Source organism: Gymnoscopelus microlampas (genome assembly GCF_963454915.1).
Source record: "Gymnoscopelus microlampas genome assembly, chromosome: 16".
Taxonomy (NCBI): domain Eukaryota; kingdom Metazoa; phylum Chordata; class Actinopteri; order Myctophiformes; family Myctophidae; genus Gymnoscopelus; species Gymnoscopelus microlampas.
In genome coordinates this window covers 6,104,673-6,120,722 of record NC_139953.1, presented here as the reverse complement: position 1 = coordinate 6,120,722, position 16,050 = coordinate 6,104,673, and the positions used below count along the sequence as shown (strand labels likewise).

The 16,050-nt window shown below is 43.0% G+C and overlaps 1 protein-coding gene across 3 annotated transcripts in view; it reads left to right on the top strand.

Moving 5' to 3' along the window:
* nkain2 (sodium/potassium transporting ATPase interacting 2) overlaps nucleotides 1-16,050 on the top strand; it is a gene marked incomplete at its 3' end in the record, with an annotated part of 188,834 nt that overhangs the window by 131,144 nt on the left and 41,640 nt on the right. Inside the window, exon 4 of one of the 3 annotated variants that reach the window (XM_084081626.1) lies at nucleotides 5,570-5,770. The exons of the other annotated variants lie outside the window; for them this stretch is intronic. Coding sequence (XP_083937752.1) covers nucleotides 5,570-5,770 — 201 coding nt within the window. The remainder of the gene's footprint in view (nucleotides 1-5,569; nucleotides 5,771-16,050) is intronic. 3 annotated transcript variants of the gene reach the window in all.

Here is a 16,050-nt window from a genome sequence, read left to right as displayed (position 1 = left end):
GCCACAATAACTTACCTGACCTGGCGGAGACCTGTGCTCCGAGGAGCACTTTTTCTAGTTTCATTTGGATTCCATAGAAGTCTGCATGTCTTCTATGGAAGCATGTTGCGCAACGGAAATAGCAGATCTACAAGCTCACAACACGTCGCTCTGCAAATGTTAAAGACGGGGTGCCGTGATTTTCAGTGATGTTTCCCCCCCCCTAAAACATAATCAGGTATTATGGTTATACCAGGAGGAAGATTTTTTTCAAAAAAGTGTACAGAAATTGTTAAAATTATGTTTTTATGTGTACACGCCTCCAGTTCATTAAGTATACCTGGTTCTCACCATAGCACCTCCTCCACCACCTTAGCACCACCCACCAGTCCTAGTCCCTCCTCCTCCTCATGCCCACACCTGTTGTGTTATGATAATGAGGGGGAGGGTATGTTTTTACTATGTCACTAAAGCGCTGTTTTTCTATTGGCACGTTTGACCCTCAAGGTTTCAGCCTCCAGGTAGAAACTCAAAATAGTCAGAGAAAACATAAAACACCATAAAAACACCACCAGGGGGCTTAATGAAGTTCTATCAACCTCATAGACAGAAAAAGTGCAAAACCATGGCACCACCTCTTTAAGACGCGTCTTCCATAAAACCCTAATGATCCGCGAGAGGCCTCCGTATAGAGGCCCACGTTTCTAACGTGGTCGGCCCCATGCAGTGTTGATCTCGTCGACTAAAACCATGACGAAAAATGTTCGTCGACTACCTTTTTACACTGACGAAAACTAAATAGAAACTAACCTATGATGACCAAAACTATGACTAAACATATTGACAATTTTGTCAACAAATAAAAACTAGACTAAAATGTTAGTGAGGGACGAGAGGAGAAGAGATCCAGTAGAACTAAAAGACGAGTCGTTTTATGTTTGGTTGCGCTCGGGTGTTGCGCTCTGAAAATAGCCGATCTACAAGCCCACAACGCGTCGCAGCGCGACGCGTTGTGGGCTTGTAGATCGGCTATTTTCAGCATGCAACCAAGTGTGAAATCAGCCATTACGACGCCATCAAGGCACCGCCAAAACACATTTTAGTCGACTAAATCAACTGTAGACTTAGTCGACTATAATATTATGATATTTAGTCCACTAAAACTAGACAAAAATCAAAACATTAAAATATGACTAAAACTAAATGGAATTGTATTCAAAAGACTATGACTAAAACGGAATCAAAATGTGCCAACAACACAACACCGGCCCTATATGTGACATCAAGTGCCTTTGGTAGCATTCTTGTGTCGACGCTATCCAGGGCCCTTTTTTTCCTCCCCCCTGCTGCCGCGCTGTGAGCGTCCGCGTCTCGGCCCGCGCACGGCTCTGCGCTGATTCCATTGTGGCCACGACCAGCCGCCTCTTGAGGTCATCTCCCAACAATTGTCTGGTAGATTTCCTAGAATAATGATCTCCTTTAATCTTCCAGTCAATCCAATGAGCAATTGTTTTTACTAAATGTAGAGTTGTATATTTCCTTCAAAGTATATCTTTATAAAAAAAGGTGAGCACATAGTAATTTGACGCACGACGCACTTTGTATCCGTTTTTAGAGACTTTACTGGTATTAAAGCAAAAAAATATACGGCATACAGCAAGTGGTTCTTGTAGTGGTGTAGTGGTAAAAACAATGTGTGCTCTCAGCTTCAACTTTAGCTTCTTCTGACACAACTCAAACAGCACAGCAAAAGACTAATGATCAAACAAAAGAGCACCAATCACAAACATTCAATCAACAGTACACTGCTGCACATAATCATTAAGGCATTACACACAGCTGCAATAACTTGGCACAATTAAGATCAATGCAAAATCAGGTCATCATGACCTAAGCTCGTTATGGCTCTTACACCCATCTCAGATTTCCACACCCTCCTCATCCCCCGTACAAGGCTGTCCAGGCCAGTAGTGCCCTCCGGGGACCTTCAGATCCCTGTTCTGCCGAGGCCAGTCCAGGCACCCCGTGATATATAGCGTAGCGGGGGCGAGCATGCCATGTATGTGTGCCGGGCGGCTTCGCTGCTAATGAACACTCCCCTCGTCCATTTCCTGCGTGTTTAGGATATCGTTGCTGTCGGACAGAAACCTCCTATAATATATGGGGTGTTCATTTACAACAAAAAAAACACCAGAAGTTAGAATATGGACATATTATGTCCATATTCTAACTTCTGGTGTTTTTTGTTGTTGTAAATGAACACCCCACTTAACCCATTGAGACCTGGAACTGTGTCATTTTTTTATTTGAGCTAAAAAAGCATTATTTTACACTTTGGGCTATTCAAAAATAGCAGATATACAAGCTCGTAGCGCGGCACCGAGTGCCGCGCTACGAGCTTGTAGATCTGCTATTTTTGAAAAATCGTGAAAATGTGTGCAAATCTTTGAATATATATATTTTTAAAGCGAACATTTTTAACTCAAATCTTTGCTTCTGGGGGCGGTCCCTGGAACAAAATATTTTGATGGGGGTCCGCGGCCAAATACATATCATTTTGGGGGTCCTTGACATGAAAAAGATTGAGCACCACTGATATAGAAACATACGTTTTTCAGAAAACTGTTGAGATTTAGGAGACGTGTAGAATCAGCTTCAGGTCTCAATGGGTTAATCATACTACAGCGTCACACAAAAGATTCAAAAGTAGCAGGTCCACACGCTCGAAACGCGCCGCTTCTGAATCTTTTGAATTTGAAACCTGAAAAGTGACAGTTTTGGACGTATGACGTTTCCACCCGACAGTGTTCCTGTAGGCCAGGGCTCCCCAATTACTTTTCCCCAAGGGCCAAATTATGTCTCGGGTACAAAGCCGAGGGCCAGGGGCATTATGAATTCGTTTTTTTTTCTGTTTTCTTTCTCTAATCGAGCTAATTTGACACTGTGTTATTTTAGGCCTGGAATTCTTAAATCTTGTGTTGAGGGTCACACAAGGAAAAAGTAGATCTTGTAGATCTGCTATTTTTGAAAAATCGTGAAAATGTGTGCAAATCTTCTGAATATATATATTTTTAAAGCAAACATTTTTAACTAAAATCTTTGCTTCTGGGGGGTCGCTGGAACAACATATTTTGATGGGGGTCCGCGGCCAAATACATATAATTTTGGGGGTCCTTGACATGAAAAAGATTGAGCACCACTGATATAGAAACATAGGTTTTTCAGAAAACGGTTGAGATTTAGGAGACATGTAGAATCGGCTTCAGGTCTCAATGGGTTAACTGTACTGTATATTCGTAATGAGCTCAATGACTAAAGCGTTACACTTATATTTCACTGTCAATTTTCTATGAATTGCCAATCAATATAGAATTTGCCTGTGTGTGTGTATTTGTGTGTGTGTGTGTGTGTGTGTGTGTGTGTGTGTGTGTGTGTGTGTGTGTGTGTGTGTGTGTGTGTGTTTGTGTGTGTGTGTGTGTGTGTGTGTGTGTGTGTGTGTGTGTGTGTGTGTGTGTGTGTGTGTGTGTGTGTGTGTGTGAGTGTGTGTGTGTGTGTGTGTGTGTGTGTGTGTGTGTGTGTGTGTGTGTGTGTGTGTGTGTGTGTGTGTGTGTGTTTGTGAGTGTGTGTGTGTGTGTGTGTGTGTGTGTGTGTGTGCGCGTGCGTGTCTGTCCATCCCCTAATGCGCAAGGAGCAGGTGCAGAGTCAGTAAAGGAGAACGAGTGACACTCCCTCGCTCCCTCTCTCTCCCTCATCCTGTGTCTCATCCTGTGTGTGTGTGTGTGTGTGTGTGTGTGTGTGTGTGTGTGTGTGTGTGTGTGTGTGTGTGTGTGTGTGTGTGTGTGTGTGTGTGTATGTGTGTTCGAGTGCGTGCGTGCGTGCGTGTGTGTTCGAGTGCGTGTGACTGTGTGCTGAAAAGTTCATTATAAAAACAATGAAAGAGGCTGTAGTACACTAATTACTGTCTCTAAACTCATGCACCCTGAGAGAGAAACAGACAGAGAGATAGACAGACAGACAGACATGGAGGGAGGGAGAGAGGGAGAGAGGGAGAGAGGGAGAGAGGGAGAGAGGGAGCGAAGGGTAAGGGGAGCAGAAGGCTGACATCGAGTGAAATTAGCACAAAGGAAGTTTTTTAGAGGGGAGAGAGAGGAAGAAATGAGCAAGATGAGTGATGGAAATGGAGTAGATGAAGAGGTGGTCAGAGAGAGAGAGAGAGAGAGAGAGAGAGAGAGAGACACATAATGAGACTGAGACACGATGAAAGAGAGAGAGACAGATTGCACTTCTTATTAATAAGCAACAGGAGGAGATTATATTAATTAATCAGATGTCTCTTAATGAACCGCTTACTCACTAAGAGAGAGAGAGAGAGAGAGAGAGAGAGACAAAGGAGGAGAAGAATCGGAAGCCTAATTTATACTTCATCGTACAACTTCGACGTGTCAGCCGACCTACTTGCTGATAGTGTGGCACGGATGTGATTTAACCCTTTAAGACCTGAGGCGATTCTTCATTTTTTTTTCTAAATCCTAATAGCTTTTGGAAAAAAAATCTAAAAAAGTTGTTTTCAAGATTTTTCAAAAATAGCAGACAGACAGACAGACAGAGAGAGAGACATACAGACAGATAGACAGAGAGACAGTGAGAGAGAGAGACAGAGACAGTGAGCAAGAGAGAGAGACAGACAAGGAAAGAGAGAGACAGAGTAGTGATGGAGAGCTTCCTAGTGAAATTGAACATGTTTTTCCAGTTGAGTGTCATTCATGCTACAGTGCGTCGCCTTAATATCCTTGTTAAAAATGTTAAAGTGCAACACTTTTCATTCAACTAATAGCAAAGCCGTGGGGCATTGTGTGCGTGCGTGCGTGTGTGCGTGTGTGCGTGTGTGCGTGTGTGTGTGTGTGTGTGTGCGTGTGCGTGTGCGTGTGCGTGTGTGCGTGTGCGTGTGCGTGTGTGCTGCGCGCACGCCTGTGTGTTTGTGCGTGCGCTTGTGTGTTTGTGCGTGCGCGCGCGCGCGCGTGTGTTTGTGCGTGCGTGTGTGCTCCCATTGTGGGGTGATCTATGCCTCCTGTGGCTAAATGGAGTCATTAAAATGTGCATTATTTAGAGCCAGTTGACCGTCATAATTGATGGATGGGGCTGAAGCATCCCTAGCCGTTGCATTAGCATTGCAGCAGCAGATACTGCTAGCGGCTACAGTGCTACATGAAAATACAAAATAACATAAAGACATTATAGGCTTTTTTTTTTTTAACTAAAGTTACGATTTTTAAAAGTGCTCATTTTCGATTTTTAAACTTTCGCCCATGAATGACATGACTCTCCCTTTTTTAGTGAGGATTTCCCCTGGGATGGGCGTGGGTTTGAGGTTAGGTTTAGGCATAGTAGGGTTATGGTTAGGGATATTATAGGGCAAAACACAAAGAGGCATTCATATCTTTTTGTCTCTTGTATTGCCATACTGTTATTATGTGTGATTGTCGTGAAGTCCTTTGGCACAGCTGGCGTTGTCTCTGCAAAGAAATCACTTGAAAAGTCCTCATTAACAAACCTGTATTTGTGCGTGTGTGTGTCTCCCGTCTCTGCCCAGGACTCGGACCTGGTCCTGACGTTCAACCTGTCCATGCACCGGTCCTGGTGGATGGAGAACGGCCCCGGGTGCAGGGTGACCCCCATCTCCCCGCCACCGTCCTGGGCACCAGAGGACCACAGATACATCTCTATAGCCGGATGTCTCATGGACTACCAGTTCATAGAGGTGGCCCACTCCTCCCTGCAGATACTGCTGGCTGTAAGTATATACGCTCGTCTAGTATACACGAATCCACGGAGCGCTGCCCTGTAGGTGGCGCCGCCATTGCTGCGGTGTCAGACTCATCAGCTTCTGCTGCGGCTCTGTCCGTCTGTTGACGTTACTCTTTACCTGCTTGGCTGTTGGAGCAGCCATAAACTACACAGGTTCGTCCCGATTTTCTGTACATCTTTGTAGATGTTAGTGTTAGTAAAAGTTAGTAAAAAGCAGGAAAAGAGTAACTTGAGCAGTCAGTGACTGCAGCTGACTGACACCGCGCAGCAGCAGCTGATCGAGTATGACACCGCAGCAATAGCGGCGCCCCCTACAGGGCAGCGCTCCGTGGATTTGTGTGTATAGTATAAGTACTAGTATAGACCAATTATTTGTTTACTAACATTGAGACTGGACGCACAGGTGATTGTTTCACGCAATCAATTCTCAACCTGTTGTTTTGGGGTGCGCTGGTTTCAGCACACCCCAACCCCCTCTTGTGTGTTGGCTAGTCAGTGAGGCGCGTCCTAGCGAGACCTGATAGAATGGGTTTCATTGAGCGTATACTGGTTGCACGCATACAGCAGATCTACCAGCTCATAGCGCGACACTCGGTGCCGCGCTATGAGCTGGTAGATCTGCTATTTTTGAATAGCCAAAGTATAAAATATGGATGGAAGTGGTTAGAATGATTGTGACGTTATATCAACTCATTTTGCCGGAATTAGTCCCTGAAACAACCCCCCCCCCCCCCCCCAAGGACCCTACTTTGAGAACCAATGCCCTTAGGGGTCCCGGAACCCCCCTGTTGAAGACCCCCTTGCCCTAAATCATTCAGTGCTTTATAAACCCAACAGTAAGGGGCACGGTGGCACAGTCGGTAGCGCTGTCGCCTCACAGCTAGAAGGTCCTGGGTTCGATTCCCACAGGGGAAGCTGTGGGCGCTGGGGGCGTGTTCTCTCCTCCGCGTCATCAGCACCCATACCCTAGGTGGGGTTGGCGAAAGGGCCTTTCTGTGTGGAGTTTGCATGTTCTCCCCTTGTCTCCTAGGGTAGTTAATACCCTCACAAAAACATGCAGTAATCCTGGTCACTAATACTGCCTCCCCCTGGCCAGCCGGGGCGCCTGATGGAGGGGAAGGGAACTGGTTGGAATAACGTGTTCCTTCCACGCGCTACGTCCAACCAGGGAAACTCTCCCCTGTCAGGTGACAAGAAGGTCAGTTGGCTCTCATGCATTGAAGGAGGCATGAGCTCGGCCCTGGCCTCCCTAGGTTGGCAGAGGGAAGGTAGTGCCCAGGATTACATAGACAATTGGCACTGGGTGTTAAAAATAGGGTTACAAAATCGTGGGATAAAAAAAAAAAAAAAAAAAAAAAAAACAGTAGTATTTTGAAATCAATAGGCTCTATGCACAGCAGCCATATTGGAAAGAAATTGGGCCTCTACTTACTTCCTTCCCAGGTGTTACCAATGATACTAATGAAGGCTCTGTTCCATTCTGGTCAGGGTGCTGATATTGTGCATGTTGGCTCACTAGAAACACTCCATTTTGGTTCCCAAATGGCCCCTTATGGTGGGTGTGTAACTCTGAGAGTGTACAAATGGCTAAGGGTCCATTTGGTTCCATTTGTACACTCTCAGAGTTATGGCGGTCCTCGAAAATAAGACAACCACTGTGCCACACTAAATGGAACAGAGCCTTCATTAGTATCATTGGTAACACTTGTGAAGGAAGTAATAATATGGCTGCTGTGCATAGAGCCAATTTTTTACAGACAAGGGAGTCGAGTGTAAAGATTTTAGAACTGGAGTTATTCGGTCCACTTTCTTGGCATCAGTAAGGACTGGAGCGTCAGCGTTCTGTATCAAAGCCAGTCGTCTGATGGATGTTTCAGTGAGATCTGTGAAGACACCGGTACAGTAGTCTGAGTGTACTTGAGGATGAAGGCACGGACGAGCTTTCTCAAATCTTTGCTGAGACGTGTGGAGCAAATTGAAATTCAGTTATTTGGTCCATGACTACACACCAAGAGTTCTGGCTTGGGTTTGCTGTTTTTTTTTTAACAGCACTGCATTTTAACCAGTGATGGAAGAAGTACTCACATGTTTTACTTCAAGTCCAAAATATCAATACCGCAATGTAGAAATACTCTGTTACGAGTGAAAGTCTGGTATTGAGAATGTACTTGAGCAAAAACTCCCCCCTGTCAGGTGACAAGAAGGTCAGTTGGCTCTCATGCATTGAAGGAGGCATGAGCTCGGCCCTGGCCTCCCCTAGGCTGGTGGGGGGAGTGTAGCGGCCGAGGATCACTTAGCAAATTGGCACCGGGTGAAAAAAGGGTTACGAAATCGAGGGATAAAAATTATAGGGAAAAAAAAAAAAGAATGTACTTGAGCAAAAGTACACAAGTGTTGGCATCAAAATATACAAGTACCAGAACTCAGTATGGAGAATGTCCCATTTCACAAGTTTTCAAATGTTAAAAGAATATTTTGAAAAAGGGAAAGGAGAGGTCGCACAGACTCACAGCCACGATGCAATAAACTTTTTTATTTATAAATTACCAACGTTTCGACATATTATGTCTTCATCAGGGTATGAGAGGCATGTAAGAGCAGCTTGCTTATGTAGACTGTGGGAACAAAAGAGGAGTCCTTAGGGAGTGTCCTCAAATTGACTCACGCCCAAATTGGGTGATTGATTCCCATTAACAAGCTTGCAGGGTGCAACAAAGATGCATACATACATAACATTTGTAACAATTAATACATAGAGTTACAACAATACATTCAGTTAAGTATTGAAAAGAATAATAAAAATCACACCCAGTGTGAAGTGGGCGGTGTGTGGTCATCACAACATGACTCACTTTAAAAAAAGGATAAATTACCTTTACTGCTATTCATAGGGCTGCACATGTGTCATGTGTTTCGCTAGCCAATCACAGTCCTGAATTTGCAAAGTCAGCCAATCACATTACAGTTAGTGGTGATGACACTAGCTGTAATGTGATTGGCTGATATGAAAAAAGTATCGATTTGCATTAACAATGGAAGGGTTAGGGGGTACACAAATTTTTTGGTCGGTGTCCAAAACTCACTTATAGGGGGCAGCTACACCGCCCCAAAAAAGTGGACATATGAATACAGCAGAAATACATCCATGACAATCATAGAACCCAGGTCACAGAACCACAGGAGAGGAGAAGATCAAGTGTGGCAGAGACTAGTGTGTCAGGACTCCTGTGTGAGAGACCTCATACACAGTGGCCCTCATTTATCAACGTGGTGCAGCCCAAATAATGGGCGTACGGCGTTTTCACCGCAATTTTCGGCATTTATCAATATATCCTGACGTGGGCTTTATCCTACGGTACGCTGAGATCTCACGTCTGGTCGAGACCAGTTGTTGACGTTGGCTGCACCCGTTTATTCCATTCTAGACCTGCGGAGCACCATGGTCTGACTGTCTGACAAGCATCTGGACACATAATCCACTCCTAAATGTGTATATCTACACTAATAAATAATCGCTGTGAAAATATATCATTTTATAAAGTAATTTAAACAAACTGCTTTAACAGTCATTCAGATAAGATTGTAGATCTGTCTGTATTGAAAATAGCAGATCTAAAAGCTCACAAGCCAGAGTTGCATCGCGACGCGTTGTGAGCTTGTAGATCTGCTATTTTCAAAAATATACGAGCGCTTTTGCGCCGGGACTCCCGCGGTCGGAACTCCCGGCCACCTTTTCATGGACAGTGAGGTCTACAAACTTACAGTAGCTTGTCCTATGTTATGGAGTTATGTCATAGAGAGTTATGTAGGCTACACAACCTGGCTGGGTTAAGGATATAAACCCGACGCTCCAATATTAACGCGGCGGCACGGAATCACTGCATTCCGCCCGAGTCTCATGTACCGCTACGCTACGGACACGGACATGAAAGACAAAGTTGGGCGGGCGCGCGTGTGTGTGTGTGTGTGTGTGTGTGTGTGTGTGTGTGTGTGTGTGTGTGTGTGTGTGTGTGTGTGTGTGTGTGTGTGTGTGTGTGTGAGAGAGAGAGAGAGCGAGAGAGCAAGAGAGAGAGAGAGGCGTGTGCGTGTGCGGCGAGGCCAGCGGGGGGGCGACTGTTTCTTATTGGCTCTTCATGTCTTTGGTCGTATTCTGGTTCGTCTTCATGTCGTAAAATCGGGGCGTTGGTGAGAATATTTAAGGGCGTGTTATTTAAATGACGCTCGTTTCAGCCGTGACATTTATCAACGCTGGGACCAAGTGTAAGCTCGGATCAGCTGTGTAGGATGCGTTGATAAATGTGACTTCGACGTTGGTGTACGGCCGAATATATGGAAAAATATACGCCGGTTTATACGCTGCGTTGATAAATGAGGGCCATTGAGAGTGGATGCATATTATTAATTGAAAACACAATGGAGAATCCTAGGACCATGCTTCTTTACATCATTTGGCATCTAGGAAATAGTGTCATATATACTGTAGAAAAAACTTTGAAGGCACTGAAATTTCTTAGACTATTGTACAAATGTTTTTTTTTAAATAGGTAGAGGGAAATAAGTCCAGGCCAAATAGGCTGCTGGACATGAAGCTCTACCCACCATCATAAGAAGGGTCTCAGGTCGAAATCAATGTTAAGACCATTAGGGGCTAAAGTGTTTAAGGAATGAATCCACCATGCTTCTCTTTTCAAGAGAGAGTTGTCGAAGTCACCTCCTCTTCTAGGTGTGGGCAACTTCTCTATACCTAGGTAGCGGAGAGAGGAGATTGAATGACCAGCTTCAACAAAATGCGCTGCAACAGGGTATAGCAGATTTTTACATCTAATAGAGCTGCGGTGTTCTGCTATACGTGTCTTGAGGGCACGCATAGTTTTGCCAACATAATATTTGCCACAGGGGCAATAAATCACGTAGATCACACCTTTGGTATTGCATGAGATTATGCCTTTAATAGGTAACACTTTGCCAGAGTGGGGGTGATTAAAAAAAAGTAGTTTTAAAAGTACTATTGCACTGTGCGCACACGCCACATTTGTAGTTCCCGTCTGGGATAGGCTGAGAGTGCGCTGTGATATAGTAACTGGTGGGGGAAGATCAGAGTGGACTAGCACGTCTCTTGCATTTCTACCCCTGGAAAAAAACACTCTAGGTGGATCAGGAAACACATTCTGAAGCTGTGGGTCAGATTTTAAAATGTGCCAGTGTTTGTTTAGAATGGGTTTGATGCATTCAGCAGCTCTGGAGTATTTCGTAATAAACAAAGGAATTGTTTTCTTATTGTTTTTGGGGACCTCTATAAGGAGGTCAGCTCTAGGTCTCTGCTTACTTCTGTCAGACGCTGTCCTAAGTTGTTTTTCTGTATAACCCCGCTGCCTGAATTTGTCAATCATGATGCCAGAGTGTTCTGTGAAAGAATGTGGGTCTTTGCAGATGCGTTTGAGTCTGCAAAGCTGGCTATATGGTAGACTATTCTTTAAAGGGAGTGGGTGGCAACTGTCTGCTCTGAGGAGGCTGTTCCGGTCAGTGGGTTTGGTGTATAAATCAGTGTATAGCATATCATCTTTACGGATTATCCAGGTATCCAAAAAACTGACCTTATGCAAATCAAAGTTCACAGTAAACCTCAAATGCTCTGAGGCAGAGTTTAGGAAATTACAAAAAACATGCAAAAGGTCAATAGAGCCCTTGAAAAGGCAAAAAATATCATCTACATACCTCCTGTAAACCAACAGGTTGGGAAAGAAAGGGTTAACAACACTGTGGAGGATTTTAGTTTTGTCCAGGTACCCCACAAATAGACTGGCAAAGTTGCAAGACATGTTAGAGCCCATAGCCACACCTTTTTTCTGAAGATAGAAGTAATCCTGAAACATAAAGTAGTTATGGGTTAGCACCAGCTCGGCAAGGGTGATGATGCTAGGCTCTAAAAAATGATCTAGGGCCTGGATGCCTCCATCATGGGGAACATTTGTATAAAGTGCTTCCACATCAAAAGTGACTAGTATACATTCTGCTGGTAGTGGGGCTAGGGACTCCAACAAAGTAATTAAATGACCGGTATCCTTTACAAAGGAAGGGAGCTCTTCGGCTACGGGTCTGATAAAAACAAATCTACAAAAGTAGAGATATTGGAGGTCAAGGAACCAATACCTGACACTATGGGGCGACCAGGAGGGTGTGTAGGGTTTTTGTGAACCTTAGGAATAGTGTGAAAAACTGGGATTCTGGGGTTTTGTACAGAGAGGAAATCAAACTCTTTTTCGGTTATTTCACCTGAGTGAGAGAAACGTCCTAGTACTTCAGAAATTATAGTTTTGAACTGGACTGTGGGATCACCTGGTAGAGGACAATAAAAATTGGTGTCCTCTAACTGTTTTTTACATTCTGATACATAGTCAGCCTTATAAAAGAATATTTTGAAAATAGCGGTGAGCTTGTAGATCTATATATGGGGCTGAAGTGGTTAGATTAAAATCTACAAAGTAACTAGTAACTAATGTTTTCAAATAGATGTAGTGGAGTAAAAATACAATATTTGCATCTGAAATGTACAAAAATTGGAAATACTCTGTTAAAGTAAAAAAAAAAAAAAAAGTATAGGCCTACTTTAAGTACAGTACTTGAGTACATGTACTTAGTTATTTTACACCACTGCCTTTTAGCCGTTCCTCCATGTCTCTCAAAAAACACACCCTGTGTGAAGAGAGTGGTGCCTTTGATGAGCCCCGTATTGATGTTGTCATCAATGTTTGTTTATTGGACATACATACATACGGACGGACACACAGACAGACAAAGTCAGATATAGGAGTGGTTGGCACCGCTCAAAAAACGATTCCTTAAATTGTGTCTTTTGTTTAACCACTTAAACTCCAGCATCCGCGTGTCGTAGCTGTCGATCGGCTATTTTCAGCGAAAGCTTTCCGCACAATAACAGAAAACCGAAAAGTCACTCGTATAGAGCCCTGAGCAACCACATGAGGTTTAAACCATTGATACCTGGAACGCATCTGTGTCACTTTAGATGTCTTTGGCTATTCAAAAATAGCAGATATACAAGCTCATAGCGCGGCACCGAGTGCCGCGCTATGAGCTTGTAGATCTGCTATTTTTGAAAAATCTTGAAAACTTTTTTTTTTTTTTTTTCAAAAACTGTTATGATTTAGATTTTTTTAAAGAATCGCCTCAGGTCTTAATGGGTTAATTGGTTAATTAAAGAAAATCATTGCAACCGTGGATTAGTTCAATGCATTTACTCAGCGTTTTTGTAGTGAACCATATCCTCTATAACCAGTCCTGTCTGGTGATAACTGAGCCAGTAAGTATTAGTAGAAATGTGTATTAGTATGATAAATAGTGCGTAGCCTCATCCAAAACTGTGACTTTTCGGGATTCAAATTTGAAAATAGCCAAAGTATCAGATCTACGACCTTGAGAACCACTAGTACAGAGTACTGCAGAGAGAGAGAGAGAGAGAGAGAGAGAGAGAGAGAGAGAGAGAGAGAGAGAGAGAGAGAGAGAGAGAGAGAGAGAGAGAGAGAGAGAGAGAGAGAGAGAGAGAGAGAGAGAGAGATGCATTTAGTGTCCATTAGCCTAATGACTGCTGCTGCATTAACATTACTCAGTGGATAAGCTGCTCTCTTAACTCTAACTCTATCTCTCTCTCTCTGTCTAGCGGTCTCTCTCTTACCACACTGAGCCGTCTCTCTCAGTGATGCACAATGTGTCACTCATCTTCAGTGGTGGAAAACGGACTCAAATGTTTGACTTAAAGGACAACTTTGTTTTTTTACAACCAATGTTTATGTTTTAGATTGTAATTAAAGTAAATAAAAGATGAGTGTTAAAAATGTTAAATTTACTGCTTTCTATAGTTTTAGCAATTTTCACAATCTTTTTTACAGTGTTTTCACAGTGGGCGGGGGCATTCTGTCCGGTGGCTAAATATGTATTTTTTTAACACATTAACCCGGCATTTTCTTTATTATTATTTACAGTAGCAATTACACTCATCATTTATTTACTTTAATTACAAGCTAAAATATAAACCTTGGTTGTAAAAAAACAAAGTTGTCCTTTAAGTAGAAGTATCAATACTGCATTGTAGAGGTACTCCGTTACAAGTAAAAGTCTGGAATTAGAAATTGACTTGAGTAAAAGTACAAAAGCATTGGCATCAACATGTACTTAAAGTTATACAATGCAGGTCCACAAATAACGATTTTCAGCAGCCTCTGCTGGTCATTACCGTCACTGCAGGCCGTTCGTTTATTCCTCTGTTACCCATAATTCCATTTGTTTTCACCGGAAGCGTTTCAAAAAGCGTTCTTTTAATTGTTTCATGCGATCTGTGGATCGTTTCTCTTAGCCAGTGGAGCTTTAGTTACCGTGAGCTGTGTTTTCTTTTTCTGTTGATTTTCGATCTTCAAATCATACAATCTCTTAAAAACAGCGTGAGTTTCCTTTTTGTTATTAGCGCGGTAGCTCCTGGCCAAACAGGAAACCGGCGCGGTAGTTCCTGGCCAAACAGGAAACCGGTGCATTTTCCGGCCGGATGACGTCATTTTCGCGGGAAAGGCGCCCCTGACAGCGTTCAATAGAAAATATATAAATAAAAGGCTTTCGGGGGTGAAATTCATGGAGTGGGTGTTGTGAAACATTTGCCACTCACAAAAGATATACAATTTAACTTTAGTTTTATTGAAAAAGTTACCTAGTATTACTTTAAAGTACCAAAAAGTAAAAGTACTAAAATGTTTGAAAATAGCAGATCTAAGAGCTCACAACGCGTCGCTTCACGACGCGTTGTGAGCTTGTAGATCTGCTATTTTCAAATAGCCTATAGGTATAAAATAGTGCTAAAGTGGTTAATATATGTTTTATAATGTAATAATGTATATCTGAAAAGTAACTAGTAACTAAAGTTTTCAAATAATTGTAGTGGAGTAAAAGTACAATATATGCCTCTGAGATGTAGTGGAGTAGAAGTAAAAGTATTGGAAATTGGAAATACTCAAGTAAAGTACAAATACCTCAAAATTGTACCTAAGTACAGTACTTAAGTAAATGTACTTAGTTACTTTCCACCACTGCTAATCTTATAGGTAGAAGATCATTACTTTATAAATGCATGATCAGTAGAATAGAACCCTATAACCCCGAACCACAAGCAAATCTACATAATGGACGCACACAGTGGTTCTCAAACTTCTTCATGTGAAGGACTCCCACAATGATAGTGTTTGTGAGGTTAAGGTTAGGGTTAAGGTTACAGGGTTAGACCATAGACTGTAAAAAAGAATGGACAAACCCTCACCATTGGTTTCTACGGACCGAAAATTAAGCCGATTTTTCAGGAATTTGAAATCCGCCATCTTTAATAAGCAACCGGGAATAGGCTCTATGCACAGCAGCCATATTATCACTTCCTTCACAGGTGTTACCAATGATACTAATGAAGGCTCTGTTCCATTTAGTGTAGCACAGTGGTTTCCACGACCCCCATAACTCTGAGAGTGTACAAATGGAACCAAATGGACCCGTAAGGGTCCATTTGCACACATCTGCAAGGGGCCATTTGGAAGCCCATGAGGGTCCCCGGACCCCAACTGTAGATAGGCACAATATCAGCACCCTGACTCTGTTTGACCAGAATGGAACAGAGCCTTCATTAGTATCATTGGTAACACCTGTGAATGTCTTCATAATATGGCTGCTGTGAATAGAGCCTATAGGAACCGGAAATCAATCCCTAAAGAATGCTATTGGTTGGGTAGCTTGTCAATCAAGAGTGAGGGCTAGGAATGAATGCTATTTGGTTGTGTAGCTTGTCAATCAAATCATCCCGCCCCTCCTAGAGCACAACCTACGTTATCGTCAATTTTAGAATAAACGGGACGATAATTTACCAAAACGCATATCATGACGATTGAAAGGAGACTTTAAACTAGCGACTGGAAGCATATAATATTTATGACAATGTTTATTAAGGTAAGAAAATCAAGTCTAAAACCCATCCGCTTGCACTGAGAGAATATTCTTTCTGACACCATTCATATGCGTATTGGACTCAATGTAGCCTACGACTCTCAAGCTGGCCCCTAGGGTCAGACTTAGACATATAACTATACACCCCCTTGAGCAAAACATCAAAGAAAGAGGGAATCACCACTGTATAAGGCCCAATGAGCTCTTTAACCACTTAAACCCCATATATACTTAGTTGACCAAAGTCCCCCAGGGCTCTATACTAGGCCCCCTCCTACC